At 45.9% G+C, this 15,456-nt stretch overlaps 1 protein-coding gene across 2 annotated transcripts in view; it reads left to right on the plus strand.

Moving 5' to 3' along the window:
* Positions 1–15,456, plus strand: part of ACSS1 (acyl-CoA synthetase short chain family member 1) — a 34,894-nt gene that overhangs the window by 4,075 nt on the left and 15,363 nt on the right. The window contains exons 1-3 of one of the 2 annotated variants that reach the window (XM_038176112.2): positions 4,890–4,942; positions 11,478–11,677; positions 13,204–13,379. In XM_038176112.2, coding sequence (XP_038032040.2) covers positions 4,905–4,942; positions 11,478–11,677; positions 13,204–13,379 — 414 coding nt within the window. In that variant the 5' untranslated portion in view covers positions 4,890–4,904. Of the gene's footprint in view, positions 1–4,889; positions 4,943–11,477; positions 11,678–13,203; positions 13,380–15,456 lie in introns of those variants that run through there. The other variant, XM_027453549.3, reaches the window with a different exon arrangement.

Here is a 15,456-nt window from a genome sequence, read left to right on the forward strand (position 1 = left end):
TTCAAACATGTTTCTCTTCTTGCTGTGTGCCCTTGCTTAAGAGACAGGTCTGCCTGCAAAAATGCCTTTTACCTCACGTCTCCCTAGTAAGAATTAAAGGTTTCCCACACTTGTGTGTTCCATGTTGGCTGTTTCAGGGAGCTAAAAGTACGTTGTACAAGAAAGCATAGGAGATATAGGTAGTCCAGCTGATATAGGTAGTCCTGGCATCTGACTCTTTTACAAGATGTTTTCTGCAACATGTTGATAGTTGGGATTTGCAGAACTTTTTGACTATAAATAGGTTCCAGTTGTCTTGTCTTGTTCACCTTTGGCATTTATCAAAGCTCCTAAAAACGTAATGTATTGGAGTGAAGAAGGTGGTCAGCAGGGAGAAATGAGTGTGCAAATAGCTTTGAGAGGTTAGTGCACCATACAGCGTGCCGAAACCAACTAGGCAGCTTTGCTAAACCTTTGAATTTTGTCCTTTTCATTCTGGTGGTATAAAGGTAAACGGAATCCAGGGTTTCTTCCAGAGTTTGGGGTGGTATATGGACTTCTACCTCTCTCTTTGTGTCACAGGTGTGGAAATGGGGTACGTTGGAGGTTGGAATTGGGTGACGTGTTTTGATTAACCTAAGAAGAGCAGCCCATTCCATGGCACAGCCTCATTGAAGGCAACTCTAGCCTCTCCCTTAGGCTGTGCTACATGAAATGTGCTGAGCTGCTCTGGCATCTCCAGCCGTCTTCTCAGGATCTGCAGAGGAATGAGAAGTCTTTTCTGAGCAGCAACAGAACTGTTTTTCTCTTGGCCTGTGGCATGATGTAGAGCTCAGTGATATGGTTTAGTGGAGGACTGGTTAGTGTTCGGTCTGAGGTTGGACTTGGTGATCTTGGAGGTCTCTTCCAACCTAGATGATTCTGTGATTCTATGCCAAAAATGTATTTGGAGAAAAGTATGTTTTCAGCCTGTGGATTTGTCATTGCAGTGTCTTGAAGACTAATAACCCACATCTGAAAAATGATTCCATCTTTGTGCAGCCTTACAAAGATACAATAACAAGGAACCAGGAAGAAGAACATTCAGGTGAAAGACAAGTTGGCAATCTCTATTTTTCAGTCTTCTGCTTGTATTTGAGAGCCATGTTCTTGTTTCTTCTTTATACTTTTGGTGAGACGCGGCTGCGTTCCGGTGATGGAGTTTTTCAGGAGATGTTGGTCCTACCAAGTGGGTAAAACAGGTTGCTTGATTTTTCTGCTCATCCTGTTATTGTCAGGAATAGCTGTGTTGACAGCGGTGGTATATGCAGGGAGAGAATCAAAAGTTTAGCCTTGAAATAACAGCCTTTTCTTTGAGCTGCATTTTCAAAGGCTTTATGTATGGCAGCAAGGTTTTTCAAGGCATGTTGGCATTGACGTCCCCTTGAGGCTAAGTCTAGTTGAAATATTTTTGCAGTAACATCTTGGTTTAGGTAGAAGTTTCGTGAGGGAAAGTGAATCAGAAAAGGAGGTGGCACTGTGATGCCTATTCAGTAATCCTCAGTGTGGCAGTTTGACCTCTGCATGTTGTCCTCAGCACAGGACAGGCCCAGCATGAGAAGATGAAAGGGATATTAGGTATCAGTACCTGAATGCTGGTACCTGTGGCAGAGAAATGCCTTTTTCTTAGGATTTGGAGGCACTGTTAATGGGATTGCATCCTTACAGTCCTGCACTAGGAACGTAAAGACTTTAATTTGGCCACTGCCTCATGGACGAGCTTTGGAGAAGGTCCTGGAATCTCAGCTGGGAGGTGCCCGGGGCTCAAGCGTTGAGAAGTACAAGGCTCTAGCTTGTTCCATCATTCACTTGGCAAAGCCTGCTGCCGTGAGCTTCTGCTCCTTAGAGATAAGCCTTGGGAGGCATGAGGGAAGATGTAGCTATTGGCATGGAAGCTCTCTCTTCTCTTCTGTGGAGCTGTCAGCGGCAAGGAAACAGCTGAGTGTTGGCCCTGCTCCCATCACGGGCTGCAAAGGAAGGCAGCTGCTGTGCGAAAAAGGGGCCTGGAACAAGCTTCTTCCTCTTCAAGTAAGGGACAGGCCTCAATCAGCTGGGCCTCCTCCATGCATTGGTAAGAAATGCAGCTACATCGCAAAGTGCTGTCCCAGCTGGCTCATCATTAGGGGAAGCAAAGAGCTGGTGGGGCTGTAGCATGAGCCCCAGCTATGTGTGCCCGCTTCTTGGCAAGGTAGGTTGTGTTTATTGAGCTGGGTTTAAGGGCTTTTTGCTACAGTGGGAACTCAGATGTGGCCTTATTGGCAAATTTTCACCCATAAAGCCTTGGGTGAAATGTTTTAGTTTTTGTTTGAATGGTGATTGCTGTTTTTACAAGCTCAGTTGCAATGAATCCATGTCTTCCAATAAAATCCTCTGCTATAAAACTGAGCTGCTCCGTCGGAGAGCCATCCTGACTCCTCCTTTGCCAGGGTAGCCCCTGAGGGCAGTGCTAACCTAATAGAGGGTGCCTGGCTCCCAGAGCAGCCTCAGCACCTGTCCTGCATCAAGGATGCTCAGTTAGCAGCTTTCAGCAGCTCCTGCCAGTGTTTGATGCATCCCAGATGCTGGAGATGTGATTAAGTGGCTCGAGAGCAGCAGGCTGCTTAGGTCACTGGCTCGCACCCTCATTGTAAATGATCTTTTCACTGGTGAGCTGGTGTCCTGTCTCTCCAGCTGATACATCTCAGCTGTTTTGGGAAGAAGTTCCCTTTTATCCTTTTTTTTTCTCTTCTCTACATTTCATTTTCTATCAAGCAGAAATCCATCGAAGTTTCAAGGACTGAACGAAAAGGCAGGAGACTTGTTTTATTAGTGTTTTGTGGCAAAAGGGCATGCATCTCTCCTGAGATTGGGTGGCTGCAGTCAGCGAAGGGGGGACAAATCAGGCCATTTTTTATCGAGTGGCCTGGCTCTCTGGAGGCTAAATAACCATAAAATCATTGCTAGGACACCGGCGAAGTAGCAGTTTAGCCACAGGAGTGTGCTGCTCTGAGCAGACAGCCGAAACGATTGGCGAAGGGTTCAGCCTAGCTGGGAGTGTTTTGTGCTGCTCTGTGGATGTTGTCACGGCCCAGGAGATTTGAAACTTTGCAGAGGAGTTCCCCAAGGCACCGCTGAGCCTGGGTTTTGAAGCATACTGTATTATCAAGCGAGTTATATAAGCAGGCACAGTTCATTGCTGGGTTACAGCCTCTATAAGCTCAACAATAGGAAATTTTAAAGACGGTAGCTAAAGCATTGCCAGGCCTCTCCCTCTCTGGGGTTATTTATTCCCTTTGATATTCCCTTGTTGACTGCAGTACTCATGATTTAGCCACCTGTGAGCAAACATTCCCCAGCACTGCAGTATCTAATGTTACAAGCCCGATAGAGAGAACTAATTAAGTAAATATCCTGCTAACTGGCTGATTCCCTCTGTCAACCAGTTCATAACGTTATCAGACTGTTCAAGACCAGGCAGTGCAATGAGTTACAGAGAAATGGAGCTACCTCACAGGTATGCGTTTAACAAACACCACCGTGGTGGTTCCTCAGCTAGAGAAGAAATGGTTGAAATTGTGTTAGATGTTACAGCAGGGATGGAGGCTGGAACCCGTGTGCAGGCTGGGTGGTGTGGAAGGTGTTTCTCGTTGACACAGAACTGTTTCCCTTCTTTCTGGTACCATATTGGCTACCTAAATTGAACTTGCAAGTAAAATTTGTCCAGGCTTTAAGTTTCCCCCATCATAGGCAGCTGAGGGACTTCTCACTTTGTCACCTGCAGAAAAAAAAAAATCACAAGGGGTTTTTCTTGCCTTGGGATCAGGATATTTGAAGGAAGGCTGGAGGATTGTGCTTGGATTAGCAATAGAACCTGTAGCCAAGAAGCCTTGCATGTTGAGCTCTGTGTTTTTTAAGTTATTCTCACTGAAGTGGAAGTATGATTTTTCCTTTTGGTGAAAAAAGAAATACTTTTTTTTTCTCTATTTAGCAAAAAGTGAGGGATATGGAGGGTTAAACTGAGGCACTGTTCACACAAGCTGAACTGAAAAGTGAGCAGATTTGTGCTTTATGCTTTTTGCCAGAACACTGAGCCAGGAAGAAGAGACAGGGTTTGCTTACAGGGGACTCGAAGCTACATCTCAAATGATAGCACCCTTGATGCTATCTATGATCATGAGATTCAGAGACAGGCTTTGAGTGTGACTGTTCCCCAGTAACTCACACGGAGCAACAAACAGGAGGTGAGATGGGCTGAAAGATGCCCGGATCTTTTTTTTTTTTTTTTAAAAACTACAAAACCAACCTATTTGGTGCATTTGACCTGAATTTTCAAATAGTTTCATCCTGATCCAAACTGTGGTTCCAGGAAACAAACTGGTGATTGCATGAAATACTCAACCCAGCCTTCGGACTGAGACAGCAGAGAACTTGGTTTGTGCCAAATCTGTTAACTTCAACAGACACTACCAAAGCCCCTGTACAGCACTGGGTGCATTAGGAAAATAGAAAAGCTGCTTACTGAAGAAGGTCTTGATGCAGTTTTTTGGGATGCAGAAAGAACTGGCTTGCTTTGTTTAGAAAGCTGCAGGCTGTCTTGCTGGATGTAGTGAAAGATAGGATCAGATTTCTTGGAAGAAGGTTCCCTAAAGAGAACTGCCAGAGAACTGTGTCAGGGAACTGCCAGCGAAGGGTTTTACGGGAGTTTTTGTTTGAGACATTGAGCAATGGGCTTTGGAAACACAAGCACTGGGGGAGGACATGGGAAAAATGCGGTCGGGTATTTTCTGAACAGAGAGGTCATAAAGATGGGGAGAGAAGGGCTGCGTCTGTCGGATTACACAGAACCACAGGAGAGGTCTGCTGGCTCTGCTGAAGGGCCGGTCTGGCAGACGTGGTGCTGAGGAGTGATGCTGGGGTACCCGAGGAGATGCCCGTGCAAAATACGGTGAGTCTCTAGAAGAGAACAGTACTAATGCTCAAAATCTTGCTTATGGCTATAAAGAAGCATGCCATAACAGTCTAATTTTATTATTCCAGATTTAATCATTCCAGAACGAGGAGGTTCTTTCTATGCGTTACCTTGATACTGCTTCTGTCCAGCTCCAGGTCTGCACTGCTGTTCCTGACCGTGGCCAAGTCGTTTGCGTTGCAGGGTCTCCAGTGCCAGCCTGCACTCCCTCTCTTGCCATCCCATGCCTGCCGCATCCTGAGCGTTCACCTCTCAAGGCCTCGGTTATCGCGTCAGACCTGCATTGTTTAGTGTGTTGCCTTAGTGTGTTAGGGCCATAAAACCACGGTGGCGCCATTAAAAGATAAAGAAAGATAAAACAAATTAGCCGTAGTTACCCAGTAAGTTAGAAGAGTTGCTGTGACAGCTAAACTACATGAACCGAGGCTGCAGGTAAATTAAAAAGGGTTCAGACAGAACGGACCCGAAAGCTTCATTCCTGAGGCCGTGCAAGCTTGTTACAAGACCCAGGGCCTTTTACTTTGAGGGGCAGCAGGGTATTAGAGCTACAGGGTAACAGCAGGAGCAGACTGCTCTATGGGTAAAAGAAGATCATTTTTCAGCAACTTGTAACACGAAACAGCTATGTGAGGGCTTGTTCCAAAGCTGGCGGAAATCAGCCAGTGTGGAGTGACTTGGGAGAGATCCAGGAGAGCAGCTCCGCAGCAGGGTGGTCATTGCTAACGGGGATTTATGTCCAGTCCAGCCTCTCCCTGCTCACGTTTCTGGGAGCTGGATCCACCCGCAGAGCTCTTGTGGGTGGTGGTTGAAGCTGTCAGCACGTCGCCTACACCTTGAGCTGGGGTGTCACTGGGATAAGACCAGGTTTCCCTCTGATTTTGGAGGTGCTGAGCTGGAGTGGGTTAATTAGGTCCATCTCTGCAGAGGTGGGGTGAGACCGGAGCTGGCACGGATCTGTTTGACATCCTGCTGTTTTGCGGTTTGTTTTGTCTGCCTGTTTTTTGCCTGGCTGCATTTATGTGAAATCCATATTCCGCAGCTGTTTCTCTCCACACCTGCAAAGCAATGAATGGCTTGGGTTTGTGTATGGTTTTAGTTGAAAGATGCTTTTTCTTTTCCCCCAAAAGCAAGTCCAGAATGTCCTTTGCATGTCATAATTTTCACCTTGCCTGCTCACGTTCGCTAATTCACCCACCGTCTCCTGGCTTCTTGTCTGTGTCTTTTCTCAAACTCTCCCTTTCCTGGTATCCTGTTCTTTCTCCTGCCTCACCTTCTGGGTCCAACTGGTTGCTGATTCCCCATATCTCAGCTCTCCCTTGATACTTTATCTGCCAGGGTGGCTCTGTGTTTAGAGCCCTTGCAGCCCAGCCCTCGCTCCTTAAGCTCAGCTCTTGCAGAGGAGCTGCAGATGTTGTGCATTAGCTGGCTGCAGTTTCTCAGCTTTCTCTCTTCAGAGGGGCAGGGCATTTCCTTCTGTTGCAGCACACTTCCTTCTCCAGCAGTTTGCAGCGCTGAGATCCTCCTGTTTGCCTGTGTTTGTCCTCCCTGGGCCCCTCTGCATGCCCAGCGACTTGGTGGCTCCTGGCTGCCTCTGCAGAGAGCAGAGCCCTGATCAGCACAGGCTGCTTGGGCGAGGGAATTGAAGTCCTTTGGGGAGCAGGCAGCACTGCAAGCACTGCTCAGGATTTTTGCTCTCTTCCCTTGTGGTTGTGGTGTATGTTTTTGGTAGATGGGAGGATTTGCTGGATTTGGATGGGAGGCAGGTCCTTTCTCGTGCGCTTTCTGCCCGTGTTGGGTGGCATTGCCCCTGCTGCTCTGCCTAGGGTGGGACAGTGCTGGGTGTCAGCCCCTTGGAATTGCTCTCTGCCTTTTAAACTTACATGCTGGAGTGATCACAATGCCGAGCTTGGCACCGGTAGCAGGTGAGGATAAAGGGCAAGGTTTCCTCCTGCTCAGTTCCCTTCTGTGGAATGGGATGGGTCTTTCTCGCCCAATTCTTCAAGGCCGTGTGCTCGTTCCACCCTGAGATGTGCCTCGGTTAAATGTTGGAAAAGTGTAACCTGCCAGCACCTACGAATTGCCTCCTTGTTGGAGATGAAAGTGCTTGAAGGAGTGAGGGATTCCAGGGTGGGATTCCTAGCACAGTATTTCTGCTAACTCCCTTTTTCGAATTGGAGAGGAAGTTGCTGCTGTAGGAGCCAGAAGGCACAGCTAATATTTGGGGATTTGTGGAGGGAGGTTTTGGCTTCTCCTTCTCTTTTGTCCTTTGTGTCCAATCCCTCATGTGCTGCACTTGTAAGGGAGCAAGGCAGAGCGTGACCTTCCAGTATAGCCCTTCAGAGCATAAAGGACAAGGCAAAACAAATAGATCTGAGGATAAAGACTCGGTCCTTATTTTCTATCGGTGTGTTCACGTGCTCTCATTAAGCAAATGTTGTTGTTGTTTTTTAATTATTAACCCCTATTTAACGAGGGTTTCTGCCATCGTGATGACTGAGTCCTGCATAAGCAAGTGAAGTGCTGAACTGTTCAGAAAGGACACCCTGGCTAGAGCTGTTTTGATGTTTCTGTTCAAGAGAAAGAGGTTGCAGCTCTAAAAGCACTTGTATGTGTTCCAGCACAGATAAGAGGTTTTTATTTCGCTTTCTCACAACTGCCCAACAGGGGCTTGTTTCACTTCCTCTTCTCTGCAGTTGGACAGCAGAGACACTCAGTTTTGTTTGGTCTCTTTAATATTTATTATTAATTTATTTTAATGTTTATGCATGTTGATGTTTTACTCTAATGGAGAAGAGAATGTGACCTTTTAGGACAAGCCATAAAAATAAACGTTGGGTGGGAATTCATTATTGCATGGAGTTGATCAGTTCCTGAACTTAGGAAAAATAATCAAAATAAATACACAGTCTATCAGCTGTATTATGTAGTTATTAAGGCTGCGCATGCTCATGAAGCACTTGGAAATAGTTAATGAACATTGTGCTCATCTCTAGGTGTAAGAGATGAAGCTGAAACTCAATCCAGGGTAAGGCAACTCCATACCTGCTTGCTCTAGGGTTGCCATTTCTGTTGCCAGCTGCTGCCAGAGCCCAGGTACTGCACCAAGTGAACCCCAGCGCTGAGCCTGTCTGCCACCTGTGAGTTACTGTGCTGCAGGAGTGATGTATTTATGTAACACTACAAGAACAGCCTTAAAATAAATAACACAAAGTGCTGTGGCTGGGCTTCAAGGCTTGTTTTTCTTATCATTTTCCTTATCTTCCAAAGGACAGCGGTGGGTGGTATCCCTCCAGCTATCGCTGGATCTGTCCTTATACTTTCCCTGTGGTTGTCACTTCTCTGCCCTCACAAGGCAGATGGAGTTTTTATCCTAAAGTTATTCTCAGCCCACGTTGTTTGTTTTTATTTTAATGTCATTTTATTTTTATTTTAATGTCATTTCCAAAGTGGAGCTCTTGGACTTTGCCCATTTCCAACATGCACTGATTTTATAAAAGAAGCAAAACAGTTTTTGACTGACCCGAACATCATTTCATTTTATTTTCAGCTTAGCCACCACCTGAAAACTGTTTTTTTTATTTGTTCGTTTTTCACAGCTGTGGCCAGCTCTGGATGATAAGCATACTCTGGTAGATTCATGCTTTACAGCTGATTTTGGTATGCAGACCCCCTAATACATTTGTCTGATCACTGCTCTCCTGACCTCATAGATCAATGCCAAGGCTGAGTGCGAGCCCTCCAGTGTTGCTCTAATTAGAGCAAACCAGCTATGATCAGATTAACTTTGTTTGCACTGTGCTTATAGACAAACTACAAAAGCGAAACAGAGTTAAAGCGTGTAGGACAGTGACAATATGGCATAAATTAGAGAAATCAATAATGGAAATTACTGCTCGATAAACACATCAGTCTGGCCAAAGGCAAGACATTTCAGAGAAATATGTTGGCTTTAAGTAAAGCTGCAGCTCTCTCCCCAGCTACTGTGTGAACTGTATGGTGAATTAGCAGCTCTGGGAACTGAAGTCCCTTTATGGGGAGAAAAATTGTCTTATTCCTTGGAATGCTGAGCTTTTGGTAGGGGTAGGAGGGGAGCACCTCTGTGCTGGGACTGCGGGCAGCCAGAGCTGGCTGTGGCTGTGCTGTTGGTGCTGCAAAGTGAGCGCATCCCTTCTACAAAGGGGCCAAGGGATATGACCTCCTCAGGTCGTACCCACACTGCTGTGTCGGTGGGATCTCATGCTGTACAGTCACATTTCAGGAACTGCTTTTGGAAGGTGTGCATTCTTTACAGCATCTCTTTAAAAGCATCAGCTGGTTGCAGGGACCGGTGGTGAGGTGATAATCCTTTGTTTCATTAAAGGATCAAGAAATCAATGGCCAGTGATTCTGGAGTCCGATGGTCTTCTTTCCAGGGTGGCATCTGCAGCTGCTAATTTGTTGTCATGTGCATCCTTATCTCAGGGGCTGCTCATTAAGTGAGACCTGTTATCATTACTGCTGATGGGAAGAAGTGCTCGGACTCCCTCTTATACCAAAAATGCGTGGGAGTGAATAGGATATGATAACTTTCAGGATCTCCTCTGACATAAGAACTGAGTGATCAAAACCAGCCGGGAACATGTAACAAGGACCTTGCATTCCTAGCCAAGGGAAATCAGTTATCTAGGGCATCGAATCGTCATGGTTCTCCCAAAGAAAAATACCATTTAGTTTAGTCATTCTGCAGCTAGTCTTAATTAATTATCCCATGCCACATTTCTGTTCACATCCCCAAGAATCAAACTAGACCAATATATGACAGCATACGTCTGTTGGGACAAAGTACAAACCACATCTAGCAGCGCTTTGGTTTATGACAGCTTTCATATAATGCAACTTTCACTCTGCATCCCCCTTTTGGCCACCTTCCACCTTGGAGGTCGGAGCATGCTGCCCAGGGAGGACCCTGGTGCAAACCAGCTCCAACAAAGTTGCTTCTCTTTGCACAACCCAGAGAAGCAAACCAAGGCCATGGCTGCTCAGAGGGAATTTGGTGTTGGTTGTGCTGGGCACGGCCAGCCTGCGGTGCCTGGCATGTGGGGGCAGAGACACCACGCACGGGTGGATGGTGGTGATGCCACTGGGGAAGAAAAACAAATAACAAAGTCATTTCTATCTATCAGCAGTTTTCCTGGCCATGCAGAGAAGAGCAACGAAGCTGGTGAAGGGAGCAGAAAACGAGTGTTATGAGGAGTGACTGAGAGTTTTCACAGTCCCTGGTGGTATAGTTACAGACCCTGAGGCATCTGCAGGTGAAGGGTCAAAGATGAGTATGCTAGGGCACATTTCTCTCCTCTGGGCTTCAATACTCAGCAAATTTCTGAACACGGAGGGCGATTTAATTCCTGGCAGGCTCTGGGAGTCATTATCTGAGCCTGGCAGCAGTAAGAGGAAGGCTGTGCTGGCCTCCCTGAGGGTCAGCTCCTTCCTTGGCCTGAGACCGCTCCTCAGGTTGCGTCCTGCACTTACCTGTCTTCTTCTTGAGTCCTTTGCTGCAGACACACTGAGCAGTTCAGTTCAGGACAGCATCTTGGTCTCAGATAAGCCTGCCGTTGTGTTATCCTCCGTGCAGACATCAGAAGAAATGCACATGCAAGTTCTTGTCCGCAAGCTTAGGCTTTTGTTCTTCAGAGGAACATTTGTTTCGGTGCTTCTTCTGAGGACGCCAGCGTGTAGCAGGGGGAAACGCTGTGAATTGGGCCTTTGTTCCTGTTCCCAGCGTTCTGAGTTTGTTTATGTGAGAAGCGGCTATGGCTTTACTCTTGTGAGGGCAATATCTAAGCTCTGCTAGGCTGTTTGGCTTTGTGGCCTGGCAGGGTGAGCTGACAAACTGGAAACCACAAATTGCTGCTGGCCCAGCTTGGATGAGTCTGGTAAAATCTCACAGAAACATCTCAGGACTTAATTCCACTTTTCCTTTTCTTTCTTATGTGTGTAAATGTGTTGTTTACCCTTTTGATTTAAAAGCTCCTGGTGGTGAAGCAATTTGGGGGGTTTCTTGACATCAAGTAAACAGTGCTGGGAGTCTTCGACAGCGGCTTCCATTTCATCCTGTGTTTATCCCACAAGTGTTCTCGGCAGCTTCTGACTGAGCCTCATAATCTTGTAGGTCAACAAGGCATGGAGGATGGCTGAAATGGATGCTGAGTTCTGGAGCCAGCAGGACAGTTGTTAGCTCTCTGGCTGCTCTCCCTGTGCCCTAGCCCAGCAGTGAGAGCCGGGCAGGTTCCTCCCACGAGCAGTGGCTGCAGCAAATGTGGCTCTCTGCCCCACTTTTCTTCTTTTCCCAATGGCAAGAGCAGTCTGGCCCTGACCAGACCACAGGCTGCTCTTCTTTAAGATGCAGGAATCGGTGTGCCTTGTATTGCCAAGGTGACGAGGTCCAGAGGGAATCGTAATGCCTCGTTTGGTTCAAATCCATCCTTTCTTTGTTCTGTGCAGTCACCTGACGATGTTGCTTCTGTGCCTGCAGGGAACTTCTGGAGCTGACTTGCCGTCTTGCCAACACCCTGAAGAAATATGGGATACGGAAAGGGGACAAGGTTGCCATCTATATGTCCGTGTCTCCCATGTCCGTGGCGGCCATGCTGGCGTGCGCCAGGATTGGGGCCGTGCACACCGTGGTCTTCGCTGGATTCAGCGCGGAGTCCTTAGCTGGGAGGATCCTGGACTGTAAGTAGATGCAGACCAGGGAACAAACCCATTTGGACAGTGCTTGGCACCCTCCAAGACATGCTGACGTCCAAATTCTGTGTTTTCTTGGCAGAAGAAGAAAAGGTTCATTCTCAGCTGGCTGGATAGTTCGCTTTTCTTTGCAAAGTACTTCCCTTTGCAAAGTGAAGAGCCTTTTCCTTAGTGGCAGATGAAGTGTCCTCTGGCCTTAAAATACTTCATAAATTGCTTAACATTCAGTCTGCTCTGGGTTACTGCCAACCAAAGTAAACCTGGAGGGAAAATCGGAGCTTAGGAATGTGGCCTGATTTGTTCTGATGCGGTGTAATTGCAGTGTTTCTCTCGTACTTGTGCACGGTGCTAATTCTGCAGTCTAAATTGTGATACTGTGATTTATGTATAGCAGTGAGGCGTTGGCAGTCTTCCCCCGCTGTGTTAGCCATTGTACCAACATACAGAGCAGTTCTTAACCCAAAGCAGTTGTAGTGTGATTAGATAAAAAAGTAACGCTAAAAATACAGCAGAAGTACAAAATAGCAAGTATATTCCATCTAGCAGTTGCATCAGCTTCTTTATGGCTGATGTGAAGAAATAAATCTTACAGCAGTTTTCATGCTTTTTTTTAAAAGTAAATCTATAGAGAGCAAGTATGTGTTTTGATTATCCCTCACTTTTGGCCACTAAGTGGAGGCTAAAGAATCATTTTTCTGCATCTTTCTATGGAGCTTTGTAATTAATTCAGTGAGATACAGTTTGAAGTGGTCCGTCAGAGTGCTGATACGTGCTGTGGCTTCCAGGAAGTTTCCCCTCTAAGTACTGAGTGAGTTTCAGAAGGCTGCAGGTATCTCAGAGCAGGACAATGCCTCTGAGAGGGTGCTGAATTTAGTGCTGCACAATTTGGAATGGGTGTTGTGTGCAGGCTCAAAGAGGGGATGAGAAAGGGGTAAAGGAGATGCTCGTTCACTGAGGCCTGCTGAAATTGTTGGAGATTTTATGCTGGTTTCAGTGCGTGAGGTGTTAGCCTAGAGAACCAGCATGCACTCTGAGGTATGTAACTGGGAAGAAATCGTTCTGTGCGTTGACTTTGACAGGTAGGAATTTGTACGTTTAAATTAGAGTGAGTGATACTTTGGCTAGACATTGGGAAAGACTTTCTCATGTTCATAACAGAAATGGGAGTGAGCTGGTAGAGAAGGAATAAATACTTAACATTGGAGTGGCTAAATACTAAGCATTGGAGTTGGACAGATAACTGCCAGCAGTGGCTTAGCTGGAGCTGACCCTTTAGGGTGTTTAGGGTGGAGGGGATGGTCTAGGTAAGCTCTGAAGGTTCCTGCTACCCCTAGTCTGTGCGAGAGCCAGGTTTTAAAGTGGTTTTGTCAGTGGCACTGACTGACTTTCATTGAGAGAAATTTTGAATATTTATCATATGCATTGTGCTATACATCATTCCCAAAAGTAATGCAAGCAGCGTGCACATATTGGAAAACAGGCTGGTGTGTCTGCTAATTCTCTCTTCTTTTTAGCTGGATGCAAAGCAGTTATCACCTACAACCAGGGAGTCCGGGGAGGCCGAATCATAGAGCTGAAGACGACGGTGGATGAAGCTGTAAAGAACTGTCCAAGCGTCAAACATGTATTTGTAGCTCAGAGGACAGATAACAAAGTCCAGATGGGTGACCGTGATGTGCCCCTTGAAGAAGTATGTTGATGCTGGTAAACCTCGCCTATTTTCCCTGCTGTTTGTCCGTGTGATGTTTACCGTGTTGGGGGAGAGGGATATGTTCTACTAACAAGCACAGGAACCAGCTAACACAGAAATCTCTGAGAGAACCACTGCAGGGCTGTTCAGAACACAAGCATGAGAGTCTTGCTGAATGTATAGATTATGCACACACTGGTGGCTTTGGTCTTTTGCCTGCTGTGGGCTGCATGATTAGACTCTGCAGCCAAGAAATATCAAACAGTCTCCTGATATTTCTTTCTTTTCATATGTGTGCTGAGTTAAAACCTATGAATTTTGGCACTGCAAACTTGGCACTCCAGTGTAGCTACACCAAAACTACCAGGGACGGCTGGCATTTATGCTGCTTCCGGAGCAGGTTTGCAATGTGTGCTGCTCTTTCTATACTGCTGCAGTACCCCAGTGGGCTAATGGACACAACTATATTACAGTGACAGCATCTATATATCACTGCAGTCACTTAGCTCTGCAGATGCCCCCTGGCAGTCTGGTTAGCTCCATTTAGGTCTGGGTGTTGGCTACATCATCTTTCTCTCCACTTGTGCCTTTTGCTCCTGAGTTCTGCAGATGAAAAGGAGATGCACCTTACAGCATCTGCATTTTCATCCTGAAATAGGATGAAAATAATTCATCCCTGAATTATGGTTTGCTATGACTGTGAGTTGAAGCAGCTCAATCTGTGTCTGATTTATCCCAGTATAAATCCCAGGGATATGTTGCTCCATTTCAGCAGTCTTGAAAACCATGCTACAGTTTTAGGAATGAGTGTTTCTTGAGACCCAGAGTGATACCATTGCTGTTACTGTTGTACTATGTGCAGACACACTGTTTTGATTTGTGAGCTCTCATACGTATTCTCAGACTGGGCACTGCTGAAAGGCAGCGCAGAAATAATCAGGTTCCTGAGAACTCTTAAAATAGTCAATAAACAGTGTCATAGCTACCCCATGACAGGAGGGTAGTATTTATAACTTGTACTCTAAAGAAAGAAAGGAGAAAACAGTGGTGATTTTTAGTTTTTAGCTGGCACACACGGGACTCTGCAACTCAATGTAGAAGTAGTTTTATCAGTTTGCAAGCAGTGGTAAACAGAAAATACTCATCACAATAATACCTGGAAATCACCCCTCTGCAGCCAAGATAATTACTCAAGAGTCCCTGTGCTGGTCACAAGAGATAAGGAGCAACTACTAGGGTAAGTTAAACAGAGAAGGCAGGTTTTATTCAGAAATTGTACAATAAGGAAAAATGTTTCAATGTACTTTGTTGAAAGAGTAAGACAAACAGCCCGAGGTGCTCTGGAGATCTAAGAACTGAGCTCAGCTCATTGTCAAGTGTAGGATTAACTCTGAAACATAATGAGAATTCAACTGCTAATGCTTTTAACTCTGTCATCACTGATCTTCACAGCAGTTGTACTTACCAGCCACTGCGCTTATCTTCCCACATCGTAGATACTTTCTCTTTAGTCCTGTCTCACATCTGTTCACTCCTCTGCTCACCAGTGGAACCCCATTCGCGCCTCTGTAGTGCAATTTTGTGTCCTTCATACAAGCCTCTGAGAAGCAGTGAGTCTGGGAGGGTAATGTGGGAAATAACTGAGATGCCACATGAACTGGCTGACTCTTTGTGATTTAATTGGCTCACATAATCCTCTGTCTTAACTGAACTCCTACAATAGCTTACTGTAAAATCTAAGCTCATGTTTTAATGGAGCATATGTAAACTTCATTTTAGTATCCAAAACTGGTAAATCAGCCTATGCTGGTAGTGCTGAAAGGTCACTGTAAATACCTACGAAGTCAGCCGGTAAGAATTATGTCTGACTGTATCAGCTCTTCTTATTTTATCAAGCTTTGTTTGTCAGACACTTGTAAATGTTTGGACCTGGATTTGTAGTGTTTGCTTGTAAGAAGAGTGTGTTTACGATATATACTTGTAAAAAAGCAGTACCTAGAAATTCCCTCAAAGAGCAACCCTTGCAGGAATCATTATTCTCCCAGGACCATACAGAGCCTGAGAAAAACAAGCCAGC

The sequence above is a fragment of the Anas platyrhynchos genome, chromosome 3, assembly GCF_047663525.1.
Source record: "Anas platyrhynchos isolate ZD024472 breed Pekin duck chromosome 3, IASCAAS_PekinDuck_T2T, whole genome shotgun sequence".
Lineage (NCBI taxonomy): Eukaryota > Metazoa > Chordata > Aves > Anseriformes > Anatidae > Anas > Anas platyrhynchos.